The sequence below is a fragment of the Rhagoletis pomonella genome, unplaced genomic scaffold (genome assembly GCF_013731165.1).
Source record: "Rhagoletis pomonella isolate Grant_MI unplaced genomic scaffold, Rhpom_1.0 Rhpom_scaffold_00006, whole genome shotgun sequence".
Taxonomy (NCBI): domain Eukaryota; kingdom Metazoa; phylum Arthropoda; class Insecta; order Diptera; family Tephritidae; genus Rhagoletis; species Rhagoletis pomonella.
Genome location: NW_023458560.1, coordinates 20,223,143 through 20,239,688, shown reverse-complemented (window position 1 = coordinate 20,239,688; position 16,546 = coordinate 20,223,143). Strand labels below are relative to the sequence as shown.

The 16,546-nt window shown below is 34.8% G+C and overlaps 2 protein-coding genes and 1 pseudogene across 2 annotated transcripts; all 3 read left to right on the top strand.

The window, feature by feature from the left end:
- The first annotated feature begins 687 nt into the window (after nt 1-687).
- Nucleotides 688-1,275, top strand: LOC118741812. The gene has a single exon (XM_036473786.1). It carries the CDS (start codon nt 688-690, stop codon nt 955-957), a length of 270 nt encoding a protein of 89 aa, XP_036329679.1. The 3' UTR covers nt 958-1,275.
- A 106-nt stretch (nt 1,276-1,381) lies between these two features.
- On the top strand, nt 1,382-2,135 carry LOC118741654. Its single transcript, XM_036473632.1, has 2 exons — nt 1,382-1,554; nt 1,615-2,135. The coding sequence occupies exons 1-2, from the start codon at nt 1,394-1,396 to the stop codon at nt 1,886-1,888; spliced, it is 435 nt and encodes a 144-aa protein (XP_036329525.1). The 5' UTR covers nt 1,382-1,393; the 3' UTR covers nt 1,889-2,135.
- Nucleotides 2,136-11,346: 9,211 nt separating this feature from the next.
- LOC118740494 lies at nt 11,347-16,484 on the top strand (annotated as a pseudogene).
- Nucleotides 16,485-16,546: the final 62 nt, after the last annotated feature.

Genomic DNA, 16,546 nt, shown 5'->3' with positions numbered 1-16,546 from the left:
AAAAACTGTGGGCCATTTGAAATAGAAATTTCAGTGTTGATATTTCAAACAACTAACGGTACTCCTAAATTTCTATATGAGCAATGAAGTCGGTAGTGTTTTTTGTTTGTTATTGAATAATTTGGTCAAAGATGTAAACTTGGGAGTATTAATCGCAATTCCAAAAATTCAAAATAACCGCTCTTGACTGTTTTATCGATATTTGTCACATCCATAATTTTTAAGAAAAAATTAACAAAAAACAATTAAGTCCATTGCTGTCAGCTTTAGTATGAAATTAAGCTGTGTGCAAAATTTTAGCCTGACTCTTACAATATATTGATTAGTTTTTTGTATCCCACTCTCAATTCTTTATAGTTTCTTAATACCAGCTGTGTGAACTGCACAACTCTCTAATAATACCATTGAACCTGAGATCAGTTATCTAACTTTGACGAAAGCGAGATGAAAAACTTGTTTTTTACATAAAAAATAATTTGCAAACTTGCATTTAGCCATGACTCAATTAAAATATAATTACCTGCTCGCATTCTAAAAAGTTCAAAATTTATTGCACCGATTAGCTGGAAAGTGATTTACAAAAAATAACTTAAATTTAATTATAAATGCAACATAAAAATTATTGTTTTTAATCATAACTCAACCGAAGATCAAGCAAGTCACACACCTAAAAAAAATTCCACGACGATGTTTACACTCTACACCAGTTGCAGTGCAAACAGAGTAAAAAAGCAAAAATTGATAACACTCAACAAAATTGAAGATACTAAAACGCTACGAACGCTCTATCGGCAGAATTGGCCGGCAAATGCACTCGGCTGCTACACGCTGGACAATTTCATCAAATGGCATGAACGCGATAAGCAGCTGCAGCACGTGCGTATCTACACGCTGGACGATGGCGAACAGTGGTGCTGCAATGGATTGCATTTGATTGTGGTGCGTTTTATGCGTTGACAGTCCAGAGAGAGGGTGGGAGGGGTAGAAAACAAAATGTTGTATCGACAGCATAAATAGTGATTGACACTTTAATGCCTTTCTGATTGGTTAGGATTATTTCTAACTGTTTGTGAATATACTGCCTGTTAAGGATGCCAAATTGCTTCTGAGAACGGCGTTAAAATTGCTTGACTGGTCGCAAGGCTACAAAATCACTGCCATACCGGATGTATACAACGGTACTGTGTGTGAGCTGTTGAATGAAATGCAATTGAAATGGCACGCTATACGTCTCAACATCTATCAACTAGCAAGAGAAAAAGCATTGAGTGTGAAAGCGAGGTAAATTAAATACATAAAAATATGCATGAATAAACTAGAATAAATTGAAAAACGGCTGCATATAAATAAATATATATTTGTTTATGTACACAGTTGCCCGCATGGCTTCGTAATGCGCGCTCTCCATATCGCCGACGCTCCGTTGATCAATGAATTTTGGCATGCCAGTAACGCAGGCACATTAAAAATCATAAGACGCCTGATTATCTACAATAACAACAGCATTGGCGTGTATACCGAAAACTCGCACGAATTGGTGGCTTGGTGTATAAGGTGTGTAAGAATTTAAGAAACTTAATTGGTACAAGTATTTAGTTTTTTTTTCTTTTCCAGATGCCAAAGTGGCTTTATCGGCATGTTGCATGTGAAGCCGGCTTTTAGGCGATATGGTTTAGCTTCATTACTTTGCCTAGCTTTGATACAAGACATTTGTGGCAGTGGTGACGAACTGCGCGCCATGATTCACGAGCATAATGAACCTTCGATAGCGTTGTGTAAGAAATTGAAATTTGAACAAGTTGGAGTGACGCATATAATACACGCCTACCATCCGGTAAACGGTGCAGCTTGGATTGAAAAATCGGAGAAGGCAAGAAGAAAATTGTAGCAGAACTGTTTTTTTTTAATTAAGTTTCTTAATTTTCCAAATGTATATGATAGAGATGATATAGGATTTTTGCAGTACTTACGAATCGATGCTAAAATGGAAGTAAATCAGCTGTGTGTGACCTAGTATTTAGTAAATAATTCTGGGTGCAACGTAACGTTGAAATATTCGCCACGGCTTTTCAATTTCACCAAAAAAAAATTCTCAAAAATCAACGCGATTTTTAGCCGTTTGAAACTTGCACTTCATTAGAATTATATGGGCTATAAAACTGCGTATCTAAATATGTTCCAAAAATTCAGAATAAAAAGTTCAAATTTTGATGAAAATTTGTTGAATTTTCCTAAACGGGATTTATTAAAGCCTAGACGATATTTTTATATAAAAATAACAAACAAAATTTAGCTGGAAAAATATTAGGAATATTTAAAAAAAAAGAAAACAACACGTGGTCATTTGTTTGAGTCAATGTATATAGAGCCGGCTGAGTTTGAACGATGGGTGGATTATGTTCACTTTACTGCTAACTTATATCGCGGGGTCCATTTTGAACCCATCAGTGTAGTTACTCAATGTCAAAGACTGTAAGTAGTAAGTGAGTATGTGGTGAAAGATTTATGATAAAGTTAATAAATAAATGTTTACTTAAAAAATCTGGAAACTCGTCCTAAATACTAAAGAATATTATTATCTAGGTCATTTCTGATTGATTTAGTTATTCGACATATTGCCCAAAACTTAACCGCTTTTGATTTTAAGGATTATAAAAAAAAAAAAAACTTTTTTATTTTTGCATGTACGTCCACGGTTTTTTTATATGTTCAAAAGCAAAATAAAATAGCGAAACAGCAACAGTGCTACCGCCTTCACTTCAGTTGAAGTTTTTCACTTCACTTGACTCATATATGTAATGCTTCTATATTGATAGTAACATATCTTAACAATGTATTTTTATTCCGCAATTAAAGGGAGACAGCCTATCAAATAAATGTTTGCTTGTGTTAGCATAACTGTATATTTGTGAACTATCACAAACAAACAACTGTCAAGTCACTCCAGGAGTGGTTTAAATTAAAAATATTAAAAAAATAGAAAAATAAAATAACCAAAAATTTTTCCCTGAACGTGATTGCGGCGAGCTTTGCGGTATCCGGAGGATTTGAATAAGCAGCAAGAGATGTATAAGTTACACTTGAGGCGATCACCATAACCACTCTTAAAAGATAGGATGAGAGGGTCCGTGCCTTCCTTTCCAGCACCTTAGCCAGCATGTAGCGTCTGCCCGTTTTCCCTGATACGGCTCATTTTGAAGTAAATAGTACAACATACCGACGCGTGCAATACGATATCTTTTTCCTTACTTTTTTGTTCAAAAGTTCCACACAAATTTTTTTTTGCTTTAATTAAAATTTCATTTTGTAAAATATTGACGGTTTCTGCACCGCTCCTGATTTTTTATTCTTTTTATACCGACCGTAAACCACTCTGAGATTTGGGAAACGGGCAAACTTTTGTTGTTTGGCTCAACTTGCCCATCAGAGCCCATACGACGAGGCGGAGGAAAATTAGCAACCGGAACCGACGAGAAACTGGAACAATTGTTCGATACGGCTGAATTAGTACCAAGGGAAGAATCAGCATATCTGTTGAGTTTTTGTCACGAAAATCACGAACTGCAGCAGCGGCATTCACACCTGCAGAATTACCAATAGAAAAGGCAGTTATATTTGCGACGACGATGATTTTTCATAAGCAATTTTGTTATTGGTACCAACAGAGCAAACGTTAGCGCGAAGATCTTTGACTCGGCTGTGAGCGTTGTAATTGCAGAGACAATCTCTTCATAGTGAAGTTTCTCTTTATCGAGTGAAGCTCGGACTGCAAGCATTCGATTTTGTTGACCATACACTTCTTAACTTCATGGAGTGCATTAATTAGCGAAACGGCACGGGCCCTAAGAGTAGCAGTCTCCTTTAGCACTAAGTTTAGATTAATGTTATTGTTGGCATCTTCGAAAGACCCACTTACTTTACTGGTTAGTTGATTAGGCGAGACACTTTTAGGAATTTTGTGCTGCAGTAGGAGGTTGTTATTGGATTGGACACCGATGTCTTTGCAATAGCAACAACACTCTCATTAAGAATAGCAGGAGGAGGCGAAAAACTAAAAGGCTTTCACCGAGCATCAGCACACACTTCGCACAGAAAAGGCCTCTCTGAGTTAAGCAAAAACTCAGCGTCTGCCGGCAAACGATTCACATATTCCAAATGAAATAGTTCATTCCACTTTGCGTACTGGATTTTGCGTTGCGAACACTCAACCTTATGGTTACAGCAGCAAGGCCTTTAGATTTGGAACATCTTTTTTCGTTATTTGTTTATAATACACAAGAGTCACTGTCTCAAAAATTTATGCACGAACAGAGAAGAAAGTTCATTATGCTTTAATAATCTATTCGATACTAATAAAATTATAGAACCCATTACCAAAAATGCGGAAACCGAGACCGATAAAATAACACGTCCGAACGCAACAAATGTTAACACCTAGAATATAGAGAAATTCGTCTACTTGGGAACCAGCATTAAAAACGATAAAATTGTCAGCAGCGAATCCAACAAGTGCTGCTTTGGACCGAGTAGGCGATTCAGAAGTAAAGTCCTCGCTTGACGTACGAAAATCACACTCTATAAGTCACTCATCATGCCCGTACTGGTACATGGCTCAGAAGCTTTGAAAATGACAACGTCCAATGAGGCGGCTCTTGGGAGTGTTCGAAGGAAAGAATTTGAGGAAGATTCACTTGACCTTCCCAATTGGCTTCAGTTGGCACAGGGTAGAAAACACTAGCGTGTCTTGTGGAACTCGGCCAAAATCTCTTAGGCACTAACAGTGCCAAATAAGAAGGAGAAGTTGTGAAAAACTATGTAGAGTTGCTGTGCAACTTCGTTTCTTATCTCCCAGCTATCAGTATGTCATGTCGACCCATAAAGACGGATATCTCGCCGGTCTTGCTCTGCAGTTCATTGCAGTTTAGTTGTAGCAGTTTCGTACACCTTGGCAGGCTAGTCGCGATATGGGTACGCTTGCCGCTGTGGTTGTTACTACCGGGTGGTGAATGATTGTGTGGATATCTGTGCCTGCAGAAGTCTACAACAGGGGACGCCCGGAGCGTTGCTCCTGTGAGCTTCTTGCAGCCGTGTTGCTTGAGCAAAGTTTGTGGTGCATTCCCTGCGAGACCTAAGGCCTGAGCAGGTTTTTAGGTGACTTCTTACGTTATAGGTGTTGCACCTAACCGAAATGAAGCTCGGCTGGAGTCGTCTCTGGCAGACACAGCAGGAGTAGATTTCTGGTCCGGGGTTGAGGTCAATGCCCGCCCGCAGAAGAAGCAAGCGAAGCAATCCAGCTACAAGTTATTGCTCTATGGACGAAAAACGAATGATTGATAGATCGGCGAAACCCATCTAAACGGGTTGAGGTAGCCGAAACAACAGCCCTTTGTCGAGAAAAACCCGAATCACTCCAGTGCATAGAACCAGCTTTGTATTCAAGGGGGCCGATATAATTGCATTTCTTGAAACTAAAAGTGGATTTACGAGTTTCTGGCAGACCCATTTTCAGAATAATAACAATATAATTTTCTGAATAAAAAAATGATACCAAGCCTTGCTCTTTATACGACAGAAAGTCACTTTTGCACCATGCGCTAACAAATATTTTCTTTCAATCTAGAAGCCAATACTTTTGTAGATTCATTAGATAGTTCCAGATCCCTTTTCAAATCATTTAATTTTTCTTAGATGAAGCGTGGATGAGGAGGCGATCGATAGCAAATTACATAATGGAGTCTATCGGGCACTCGGAACGGATGGTACAGCAAACTATCCGAAGATGGATTGCTCGACCGCTCCAAAAGATAATCGCTTAAACTGAAATTGTGTACAGCGTAGTACAGGTGCAACCAACAAAAAGATGCCCGCAAGGATGGGTTACCCCTACGTAGTCGACGAACTGCTACAAATCCTCTCGAATAATGGCCAGGAGTACGTGGATGACATAGTAATAATAGCTAGAGGAAAGTTCGAAAGTACCCTCTGCGATATATCTAATACAAAAAGGTCTAAGTTTAACGAAGAGTTGGTGTACCAAAGCGGTGCTTAATATCAACCCTTCCAAGACAGTCATAGTGCCCTGGAAAAGGAACCTTTCAAATAGAATGTATCTCTGAATGAGGTCAAAGTTAATGCTTCCGCCGAGGTTAAATATATAGGTCCAATGCTGACCTCGAAGCTTCTGTGAAGATCTCACGACAATGCGGCCACATCAAAAGCTACGAAAGTACGGATGGCATGCAGGCCCTTAGCAAGCAATTCCTGGAGATGCAAAAACCCTTATATGGATGTACACTATAGTACGGCCAATAGCGAAAACTTGGGGGTGGCTGGGGCTTCAAGAGTAGTGGCTGCCTCGGCGCCAATAGGACCCGAGCATTCCCTGTAATAGGTCCAAATACAATAAGGGAAGAGCGAAGGAAAGGTACAATAAGTAGGAGAGAACAACACTACCACTGTGCAATAGGACTACGCCAGGCCCAGAGGTTACTGGGAAGGTATAACCTAAAAAGGTACAAACAACTAAACAGCCTCCCCAAACAAAAACATAGCAGGCTAAGAGGGCATCTGCATAAACTGGAAATCTGGGCGAATTACCTCTGTCGTTTCAGTGACGCAAATGTGGAGACGCCATGCACCTGCTACTTGAATATGTTGCTGTATCGAGGCAACGAGAAAGAGCGCACACATTCCCCAGCTCCAAAAGCTATTCTGGAGTTCATATTGCTACATGATGTGTTAAAATGAGTGGAGGGCACAATACACCAACTAGGTATTTTAGAAGAGGGTCCTATATTGTAACCCCTTGTTTTTTTCCAAAATAAAGGGCGCGTTTTGTCTTGTATTTCTTAAACTGTCCTTTAAATGAGCTCTGGATTTTAAAAGGGTCAATTTTTAAACAGAGAATATAACAGAGCAAAAATAAAAACGTCCCTTACAAAATATAATGAAAACCTTCGCCAGTTTGTGCGCACCCCTCCTCTGTACACGCTATAAATCATGAACGAGTGCTAATACTTATTAAAAAGTGAAATTTATGTAATTGAAAGTATTAAACTAATATTTAGATATATTAATAGAAAAATTGAAAAATAACAATACAACTCCATTGAAAAAGAACAGTGAAACCCGCTGGCTGTATCGCTTAGGATGAAGTATGACAAAGGCTCCTCTCGGAAAGGCTTTCAATGGACCTATTTTGACAGCAAAGGATGGCGAAGCCCTTGATAAGGATTTGGTTCATTTTCGTAATCGGTTAAAATCTGGTTACAGCGCATTTCAAGAAGGAGAAGTTGTACAATTAAATAATATAATTAACTGGTAAATATTTGACCTTAATTACGATATGGTTAAGGTACTTGTATCATGCAAGTTGAATGTATGTTAGGCTGGGTAGATTTTGTATGGGGGAAAATAAAAGGCGTTTGACCGTATTGTAATAGTAATATTATGATGTCTTAGGTCTAAGCCAATTGTTATTGGCCACGAAAGATTAATTTAAAACTTATCTTTAGCCCGCGCAACTGAATCAAAGTGTATGAATTTTTAAAATTAAACTTTGGCTGATAATAACTGAACCAAAGTGTATGAATTTTTAAAATTAAACTTTGGCTGATAATATCTATGTAATGCGTTAATTGTTATAAACAGGGCGATATATCAAATTAAGGGTTATTAACAGGGAACGGATTTTTAGGACCTAAAAACCTATAAAAAAAAGGCAAATTAAAATAACGAAAGAAGATGGAAAAGGCAAAATAAAATAGCGAAAAAGGCAGGAAAAGGCACTAGGTATTGCAAAAAACGCAAAAAAAGGCAAAACAAAATAGCGAAAAAGGCAGAAAAAGGCACTAGGTATTGCAAAAAAAAACAAAATAGTGCACTAAAAAAAGACAGAAAATACGATGAACAATCAAAAAATAAATTTATTTTAGAAACGTTTATATTACAAGTAAAAAGAGAAAAACTATGAACTAGTTTCATTGTATGAAACATTTGTACTTTGAAATTTTGACTATTTTATCCTTTCGAGTTTCTAACTCATAAAGCTTTATGGCCTTATTCATAAAAAATAAAGTAGCTTTATAAAAGGTTTATAAATCGAAAAATGTATGAAAACGTCAATTTATAAAGCTCTTTAAACCTACTTTATTTTTTATGAATAAGGCCATTAATCTGTATAGTTGTAGTAAGATTAAAGTACAAGATGCATTTTGAAGTTTTCTGACAGCATTTTCATTCGATTTTCGCGAAGAAAAGCCTTGAATGTACTAAATGTGCGCTCGACGTAAGTTGCTACAAGTGGAGCCCAATTTAAATATGGAACATTTGGAACGTTCATATTAATAGGTATAAGGCCGTTTTCCTCGCCCTTTACAATTTTATCCGCACCCCTTATTGTCTCGAAGCCTACGTTAGCTGAGCTTTGAATTTTTCCAACACCAATTTGGCAAGAGGTCCCTGCGCTTCTATAAGCCGCATGGGCATGTGTATATTTTTTAATATTTAAAAAAAATTTTAAATGCTATAATCACTTTTTTAAAGGTAGAAAAGGCAAAAACAAGGCAAATATATTAAAAAAGGCAACATCAAATGTGTATAGATGGAATCAGGGAAAGCTAAATCGTGGACATTCTTAATCGGATACGCTCTATCTCTTTAGCAGGAAAAAAGGCAATTTCCATAAAATCCGTTCCCTGGTTATTAAATTTAGTATCTCACGTCCATTTATCATTTTTCAATAAGTCTACAAGTTTTTAAGATATTAAGATAAAACTTACAAAAACTATAATTTTCCCTTATGAATTTTCAATTCTTCAATACTTCAGCAACCAAGTGAAAAATTCAAAAAAGTGAGACGAGGTTTATTTCAAACGTTGTAATGTTTTCGAATGTTTATATAATATTAAGTGGGCCATGGACTTGGCCACGCCGATTTGGTCAGTTTTCAAGATTGTGGTGAATGAACTCAAACATGTATTGTCTTAGATTAGGAATCGTTTGATAAGTTAATAGTAGTTTCAAGCATACAAGTATTTAGATACATTAACATAATACAATTAGGGTGAGAAACACCCATTTTAACTCCATTTATGCAGTCTTTAAAATTGGTGCGGATGGTTTCATTAGCCACCGAAGAAGCACATTTTTCAAGGTTTCTAAATTAGCCGTTAAATGAAAGTAACGGACGTGCAATAAGTGTTTAGGTATAAATATTTTAGTTAATTCCATTATGTGAAAAAGTGACTGTAGGTAAATGCAATAGTCTTTAAATCCTTTTCAGGACTCTCCAATAGGACGATATTGCTTTGCATTTAGCTTGAACGAAAAAATTCACTCCCTGACACACTTTTCTGGAATCCGGTTCTATCATTTAAAAGTTATTTATACAATTGAAGAGAAATTTTTCTAGAAAAAAACTGGAGATCCACTTAACACTTCGATATAACTTTGGGAAATGTTACTCGATCGGTACTTAATAATTACCAAATTGAAGGCGACACTTAATGTTACTGATTTTTGATAATAATATGACTAAAATCGTTCAGATTATAAACAAATTATTTTAAAATAAAAAAAAAGCGTTGTACAATTTTTTTTGTCATTTTCTTATATTTGCAATTTTTATATTGTATGCATAAACATAAGTAAACCAATTAGTGTTTTAGAAGTTGTGCGTGTTCAGTGTTTCCATACTCATTTGCATAAACAAAATTTTTCCACGATGATGGAAACTAATGGCTTTTCTATTAGAGTTACCGAAATTGTTCCTAAATTCGCAAACTATAGCTTATATTAAAAAAAGATTAGAATATTTGGAACCAGCAACCTAAATGCACGCCAGCAATATTGAAGCTGTTCATTACATCTTTTGACTATAGGCCAGTGTAATTATCAAGAGAACAATTCAAATTTTATTGAAAACAAATAACCTTGAGATTAACGATAAGCTAAAGGGCTGCGAGAAATGAAATTTGAATTTATCTTTTGCGTACACGGTTTCATTATCTAATAATATGCACCAAACCCTTTTGCCGAACCCAGAATTTTTAACAAGAATTGGTCTTATTCGACTAGTGTGCTGTGGGTCACTTTGCGGTGGATGTGCGAGTTCTTACAACTAAAATAAAATACTAATATTTTGTAGGCTTGTTGTTGACTTCATGATACAATATATTTTCACTATTACCAAGGGATTTGAGAAAAATTAGATTTTCGACCCGCCGTAATGTATGTATTCCCTAATTATTATTACATCGATAAGGCGGTTATCTATACACTTATGCAGTCATAAGTGAGTGGTGCCACGCTAACTTAAAAAAAAATCAATAATCTTGTTTCTTGTTAAGAGATTGTTGTAAGTTTGGGTCTTCAGTCCAATTTAAAAAATTCTCAACATATTGCTTTTTGGTGGCAAGGTTGATAAATGTGCCGAGGTTGTGATAAACCGTCTATCGAGATACGCATATGTAGGCGTAAGTGGGCGGTGCCACGCCCATTTTCCAAAAATTTACCTAAATATTTTTTTCTGCTAAAACGTCATTGTATGTCTCGATTTTGAGTAAATTTACTTAAATAGTTACTAATTTATCGCCGTTTTCATATTTCTCTAAATTACCGTTTTACTGGGAGGTGGGCGTGGTTCTTGTCTGATTTCAAAGATTGTCAACGGGTTTCTTAGTAAAGCTTTCGCACCGAGTTAGGGGGATTGGTGCGGTGACATGTCCATTTTCTAAAAATTTCATAACTGTCTTATTTTATGCCAAAATTCTACATCGCGAACCAACTTTCAACAATTTTGATCCGGTATTTGAGGAAATATCCTAGTTTTTGCATAGTTCGAAAAACCGTTATATAGGAGGTGGGCGCGGTTATTGTGCGATTTTTCCCATTTTCAAGGGAACCTACCTACCAAATTTCGTTGACATATCTCGACTTTTTCTCGAATTATCGTGTACACGGCCGGACGACTAGGCGGACAGGCATGCCTTAATCGATTTCTCTTTTCAATATGAGTATATCTATCTCGATTCGTTCTGGCTGTTACAAACAACCGTTATATGAACAAAGTTATAATAACCTTGTGCAAATACTTTCGCTGCTCAAAGTTTGATGGCAAGCAACAACATCGCGGAAGGGTTAATTCTTTCTCACTCCCATCAAATACATTTATCGCACGGAATTAAATAATACAGCGACTGTAATAAAAGTGAATGTAAATACTCGTAACGAAAAGTGCACCCAGTTGTGCTTCTCAGCGCTCTCAATTTATCGCATCGCATTGGAATTACACCGTTTTCTCAAACAGCTACAATTCAGTTACAAACTGTAATTTGAAGAGTACAGTTAGCGGTCATTCGTTAAGCAAATAAATATCAAAATGGCAAAATACTTAATAACACTAAACAATCTCGAAGATTTAAAAACATTACGAGCACTGTATAAAGCCAATGGACCAACACAAATTCTTGGCTATCAAATATTAGATAACTATGTATATCAGTTGGTTCGAAAGGGAACCACGCCAGAGGCATATTAATATTTATACGCTGCCGAAAGTATGGAAGAAGAGTGGACTTTATCTAATTGTGGTCAGTTAAATAAGATACTTGTGAGTGGCTACTCGAATAACATACTTAACTTATTGTTCTGCAAAACCTCGTTACTGACTTTTGTGCCAAAAAAAGGTATTTGCTCACCGGAAGCTCCTGGCTCAAGCCCATATCCATTCATACTATAGTACTAAAATATCGATACTTAGACATAAGAAAAAGGTATAAATATGGATAAAAGAAAGAACCGTTTTGAAATAATACAAGTTTTACTCTCTCCTATAAAATTGAGGCAACCTCACGTACGAGGTTTAGCATTTTCTTGATATGCGGTTTTGTACTTTAAACGACGTTATGTAAGTGTGTACGTGTGTACAAGTAAGAGCAAGGTCAAAATTGTAACTTTTGCAGCGTTTTTGCTACATTTAAAATGCAACATTTAGGGCCGTTTTCCGAAGTACCCTTTAAGTTTCAAGTTCACTTTATTTTTAAATGTTGGATTAAAAGTAAAGTTATGTGTAAAGTTAAACATTCCTATTATCGGTTTATGACGTATGTATGTTTCTTGGTTGTAAACCAATTTACAACGAATAATAAAATGCACAATCATAAATTTTAATGCAACCTTTAAATATAGAGTGAGCTTTAAAGTTACAAGTCACTTGAGAAATCGGCTCTAAGTATTTGGAACATATTTTTTTCGAGAGCGTTCATGCTATCGCATTTAACAAATGTACATTTACGCGCGTTCAAAGTCGTATACTATTGATAAACTGCCGCGTTCCAGCTTCTTACTTAAATCCATATCTATCACAATCAATTCGCACGGGGAAGAAAACATGCTAAAAAAACTTACTAGAAAAGGAAAAAACAAATTTTAAACAAAAAATATAATACAACAACTTGAACTGTTTTAGCCAGGGCTTCGGAGCGGAGCGGAGCAAGGGAGCTAAGGAGCAAAGGATTTCAGCTGGAGTGGAGCTGAAAAATTTCATTTGCTCCTTAGCTCCTTAAAGAAAAACGATTTTTTTTGCAATATTTTTATTATTGTTTTTACACAAAAATTTTCAATAATAACGTCCTCAAGCTCAATAAAAATTAAAAAAAAAATCAGTTAATAAATTAATTTTTTTTTTCTTGTAATTTAAAGTTACTTCCTAATTAAATAAATTTACCTAAATTATAATTTTTATGTCACTGAAAATAACCGCGTTATATAAATTTCCCTATTTAAGTTGGAAATTTTTTAATATTTCCTCTGGATGCAGAAGTGTTCCTAGAGCATCTAGATGTATTTCTGCATCAAAAAGAAAATTAAAAAAAAAATGTCGCGTACATTTTTTCGGTGGTTAGTGCTCAATATGTAAATAAATAAATAAAAAAGATTTTTATTGGAAGCAAGAGCGGAGCTTGGAGCGAAATAAAATACCGGAGTGGAGCGAAGAAAAAAAACCTTCGCTTCGAAGCCCTGGTGTTAACCATAACCAAAATTAATTATGAGACAAAACAAACCGAGTGGATCACAAATCGAGCCATATTTTCAGTGTTGCCAATTTGGTGCTTTTGGAGCTCGATTTAGCTCTTTATTTTTCTATTTAGCTCCGAAAATTGGGCTTTAGCTCCTAGCTCTTCTTTTAGCTCTTTTCAAAATTATCTACCACTTTTTAGCTTCAGAATGTTTTAGTTGTATTTGGTATTTGGCTTTGGTGATCTCAGGTTATTTTCGATACCTCCATGTTATTCTATTTCGATTAGTACTTAGAAAAGTTCCATTCCTAATGCAAATAACCCGTAAGTAAATGGAAAATAGGCAAGTAGGTCGAATAGTTTCAACAACGTACGCGGGAGCACACAAACTGTACCGGACAGTGATTCGAGCTCCGATAAGCTCAGATATTTTCTCTCAGGCGGCCACGGAAGAAAATCGTTCCTCTGAATGCGCGTATTTTGTTTTTACTTTACTAATTTTACCTTAAGGAGAGAAAAATATAAGACTTCAGAAAAATTTTGCGAAAAAATTATTGTAACCCGAGTTTTTATGGTCAATTAAAATATCTGAAATTGCAGAGTTTAACAGTTTGTAAAGTATTTTTAGTTTTTTGTCTAGTTCATATAAGTATATGCATACATATAAGTGCTATAAGTGCCGTAGCAATGAACTGGATACCGAAAAAGCGGTCGAAGAATTGAAAATTGCATTGCCCCAACTCAACTGGAGTTTGGGGTATAAAATAATGGGAGTGCCCGACATACATTCTGAAACGACTTTAAAAATAGTAGCAGACCGAAAAATGCATAACGCCATGGTGCGACTGCATGTGATGAAATTACCTAAAGAGGAGATTTTACAAATGAAGATTGGGTAAGAGAGTTAAGAGAAATAATCAGAAGGATTTTCTATAGTGCTTTGAAATACAAAGCAATGTTTTTTTGGATTTTTAATCAGCTATAGTACTTTCAAGGAAATTTTTATTTTAAACAAACGTACATATTTTTCTCGCGAAATAAATTTTACAACATTTTACGTCATATTGGATACGCCATTTCGAATTTTAAAAATTTAAGCTCAGACTCATAATCGGTAACCCCAAAACCCCCCTAGTAACAAGCTTCGAGCAAACTCAATAGATTTTTAAAAACTTTTCCGTCATTTTTTATTTAAAAAAAACGTCACTAATTCATTTTCTTAGCTGAACCAATTTTGGAGTAAGGTGTAAAATTCCAAATGATATTGTTTGCATTTTATATTTATTTATTTATCTTTAATAATTTTCATTTAAAATATGCTATAGTTCTACTCATACAGAAACCATATAAATAAGTGTTTCAAATCTTACACAAAGTTAAAAAACATAATAAAGCTTTTATAAACCTTCATCAACATTTTTATTTAATTTTTTTTTTTAATTTTCAAGTTTGCAATTTGGGATACAAAAAAACAAATCACTTTAAGTACCGAAAAGTACAAGTGTCCTTTCGCCAAAAATTACCACTGATTTTTTAGATTACTCATGAACAAAATTTATTTCTATATGGAAGGAATATGCTCAACACCTTCGACAAAAAAAAAATTAAAAATCAATGGTAACTTTTAGCGACATGTTATGCTTAAATTGAATGTGCTACAAAACGGCAAACTCGAAAATATTCTAAAAATTTTATACATACAAAAATTTTAAATTTTGATAAAAAATTTTTGAAATTTTATTAATTTCATAGTGCAACACTCAAAAAGTGATATGAATGAGAACAATTGCATTCATTAACAGAGGTCAAAATATGAATAAATACCAAAGCATTTTTAAAAGTTGGTTCTCATTTCTTTTTTACATCGATTGAAGTCGTGAATTTAGGGTTCGAAAATAAACAAAAGCAATGATTTTTTTTGTTTTACCCACAAATTGCGTACCTACATACATTTATATAAATAATAAAAATTATAAACTCCTCCCATCCCCTCCCATTCCCGCTCCGATAACTTTAGAAAATGTATTTTTATTTTTTTTTTTTCAAGAAATTACGAAATTACAAATTGAGATAAAAAAGAAATGGCAACATTTTCAAATCCTTTGGTACTTTTTCATTATTTGACCAGCTTAATCAAATGCTGTTCGCCCGACTTTGACCATCACCTCCAACTTTTTGAAATTTGTTGCACTGAGTTTTTGTTAATTCTGTGTAAGCGTTGAAACTTTTATCTGTTATGGATCGAACCTTGAGAAAAAAGTAGGTAGTTTCAATAAACAACTTGTTGACGGATACTGGGATTTTTGGAACTTCATAATTTGTTCACGTTGATAGCAGCGTTACCATATTGATAATATTTAAAAATAAATTAGGGAATTTCTTTCACAGTTAATGCGTGTAAATATTTTAGGCTTCGTAGACGAAACCAAACAAGTCTAGTACATGATATACATACATATGTATTGAAAATAAAAAGAATGCAATTTTACTTCGATATACAATGGATAATGGCATATGTAGTTATGTTTATGGTATTTGTTCACCAATACCACAAAACTGAAAATTACTATATGTGTACATATGTATGTTGCGTTAACATTAAATTTTTTTATTTAATAAATTCAACAAACCCATCATTTTTCTCATCTTCGTATTTAGTTTTTTTTCTATTTTTCTAACTTTAGATTTAAATATCGAACTCACAAAAGAAAGCGCTGAAAATTCAAGAAAATTGTGTCCTTGCAGTGATATTTTCCATTTTTTGTAGCTTTCAAATGCGCAACTCATTTAGCTTTTTATTATTTAAAAAAAAAATATAAAAAAAAAAATATTTTATAAAAATAAATAAATAATAATAATAAATGTAGCTCACTCCCCGAGGGATTCGATTACTGCCCACTAACGATAGAAGATGCTGCTACCGTAAATGCTAATTGGCATTCGCGCCAAAACGGTTCCTTGGAATACATAAAACGGCTCATTACTTACAATCACAATATTGGAATTTATTTGAAATCAACTGGTGAATTAATCGCTTGGTGTATAAGGTTAGTTTACTTACTTTTTTACGTTGAATTCACTTTACATATGTATGTATGTAATTTAATAATTTCTATCTCTTTATTATCCGTTAGATGCAACATGGGCTTGCTGGGCATGTTGCACGTAAAAGAGGCTTATCGTCGACGTGGTCTTGCTGCAGCAACTGTACAAAAGTTATCACAACAAATTGCCGAAGCGGGCTACGATGTGTGTACAATGGTATATGAAAAAAAATTTGCGTCACTAGAACTATTTAGAAACCTTAAATTCAATGAAATCGGCATTACATATATTTTTTGGCCAACACGCTATAAAGATGGCGAAATTTGGTCTGAAGAGCAGGAAACCAAAGAAAATTGAAATAAAGGTTTCGAAGAGATGTATTTCGATTAAATTTATTTAAAGATATTTCTACATACATAATATGAACTAGTTTTTTATTTAAATTTATTATAAATATTCATACAGATAAAGTATATAAGCTA

Bases quoted from the DNA above. Each gene is read 5' to 3' on its own strand.
- LOC118741812 (XM_036473786.1), top strand. From the start codon at position 688: ATGTTTACACTCTACACCAGTTGCAGTGCAAACAGAGTAAAAAAGCAA.
- LOC118741654 (XM_036473632.1), top strand. From the start codon at position 1,394: ATGCGCGCTCTCCATATCGCCGACGCTCCGTTGATCAATGAATTTTGG. The intron at 1,555-1,614 runs GTGTGTAAGAAT...TTTCTTTTCCAG, and splicing joins TTGGTGGCTTGGTGTATAAG to ATGCCAAAGTGGCTTTATCG.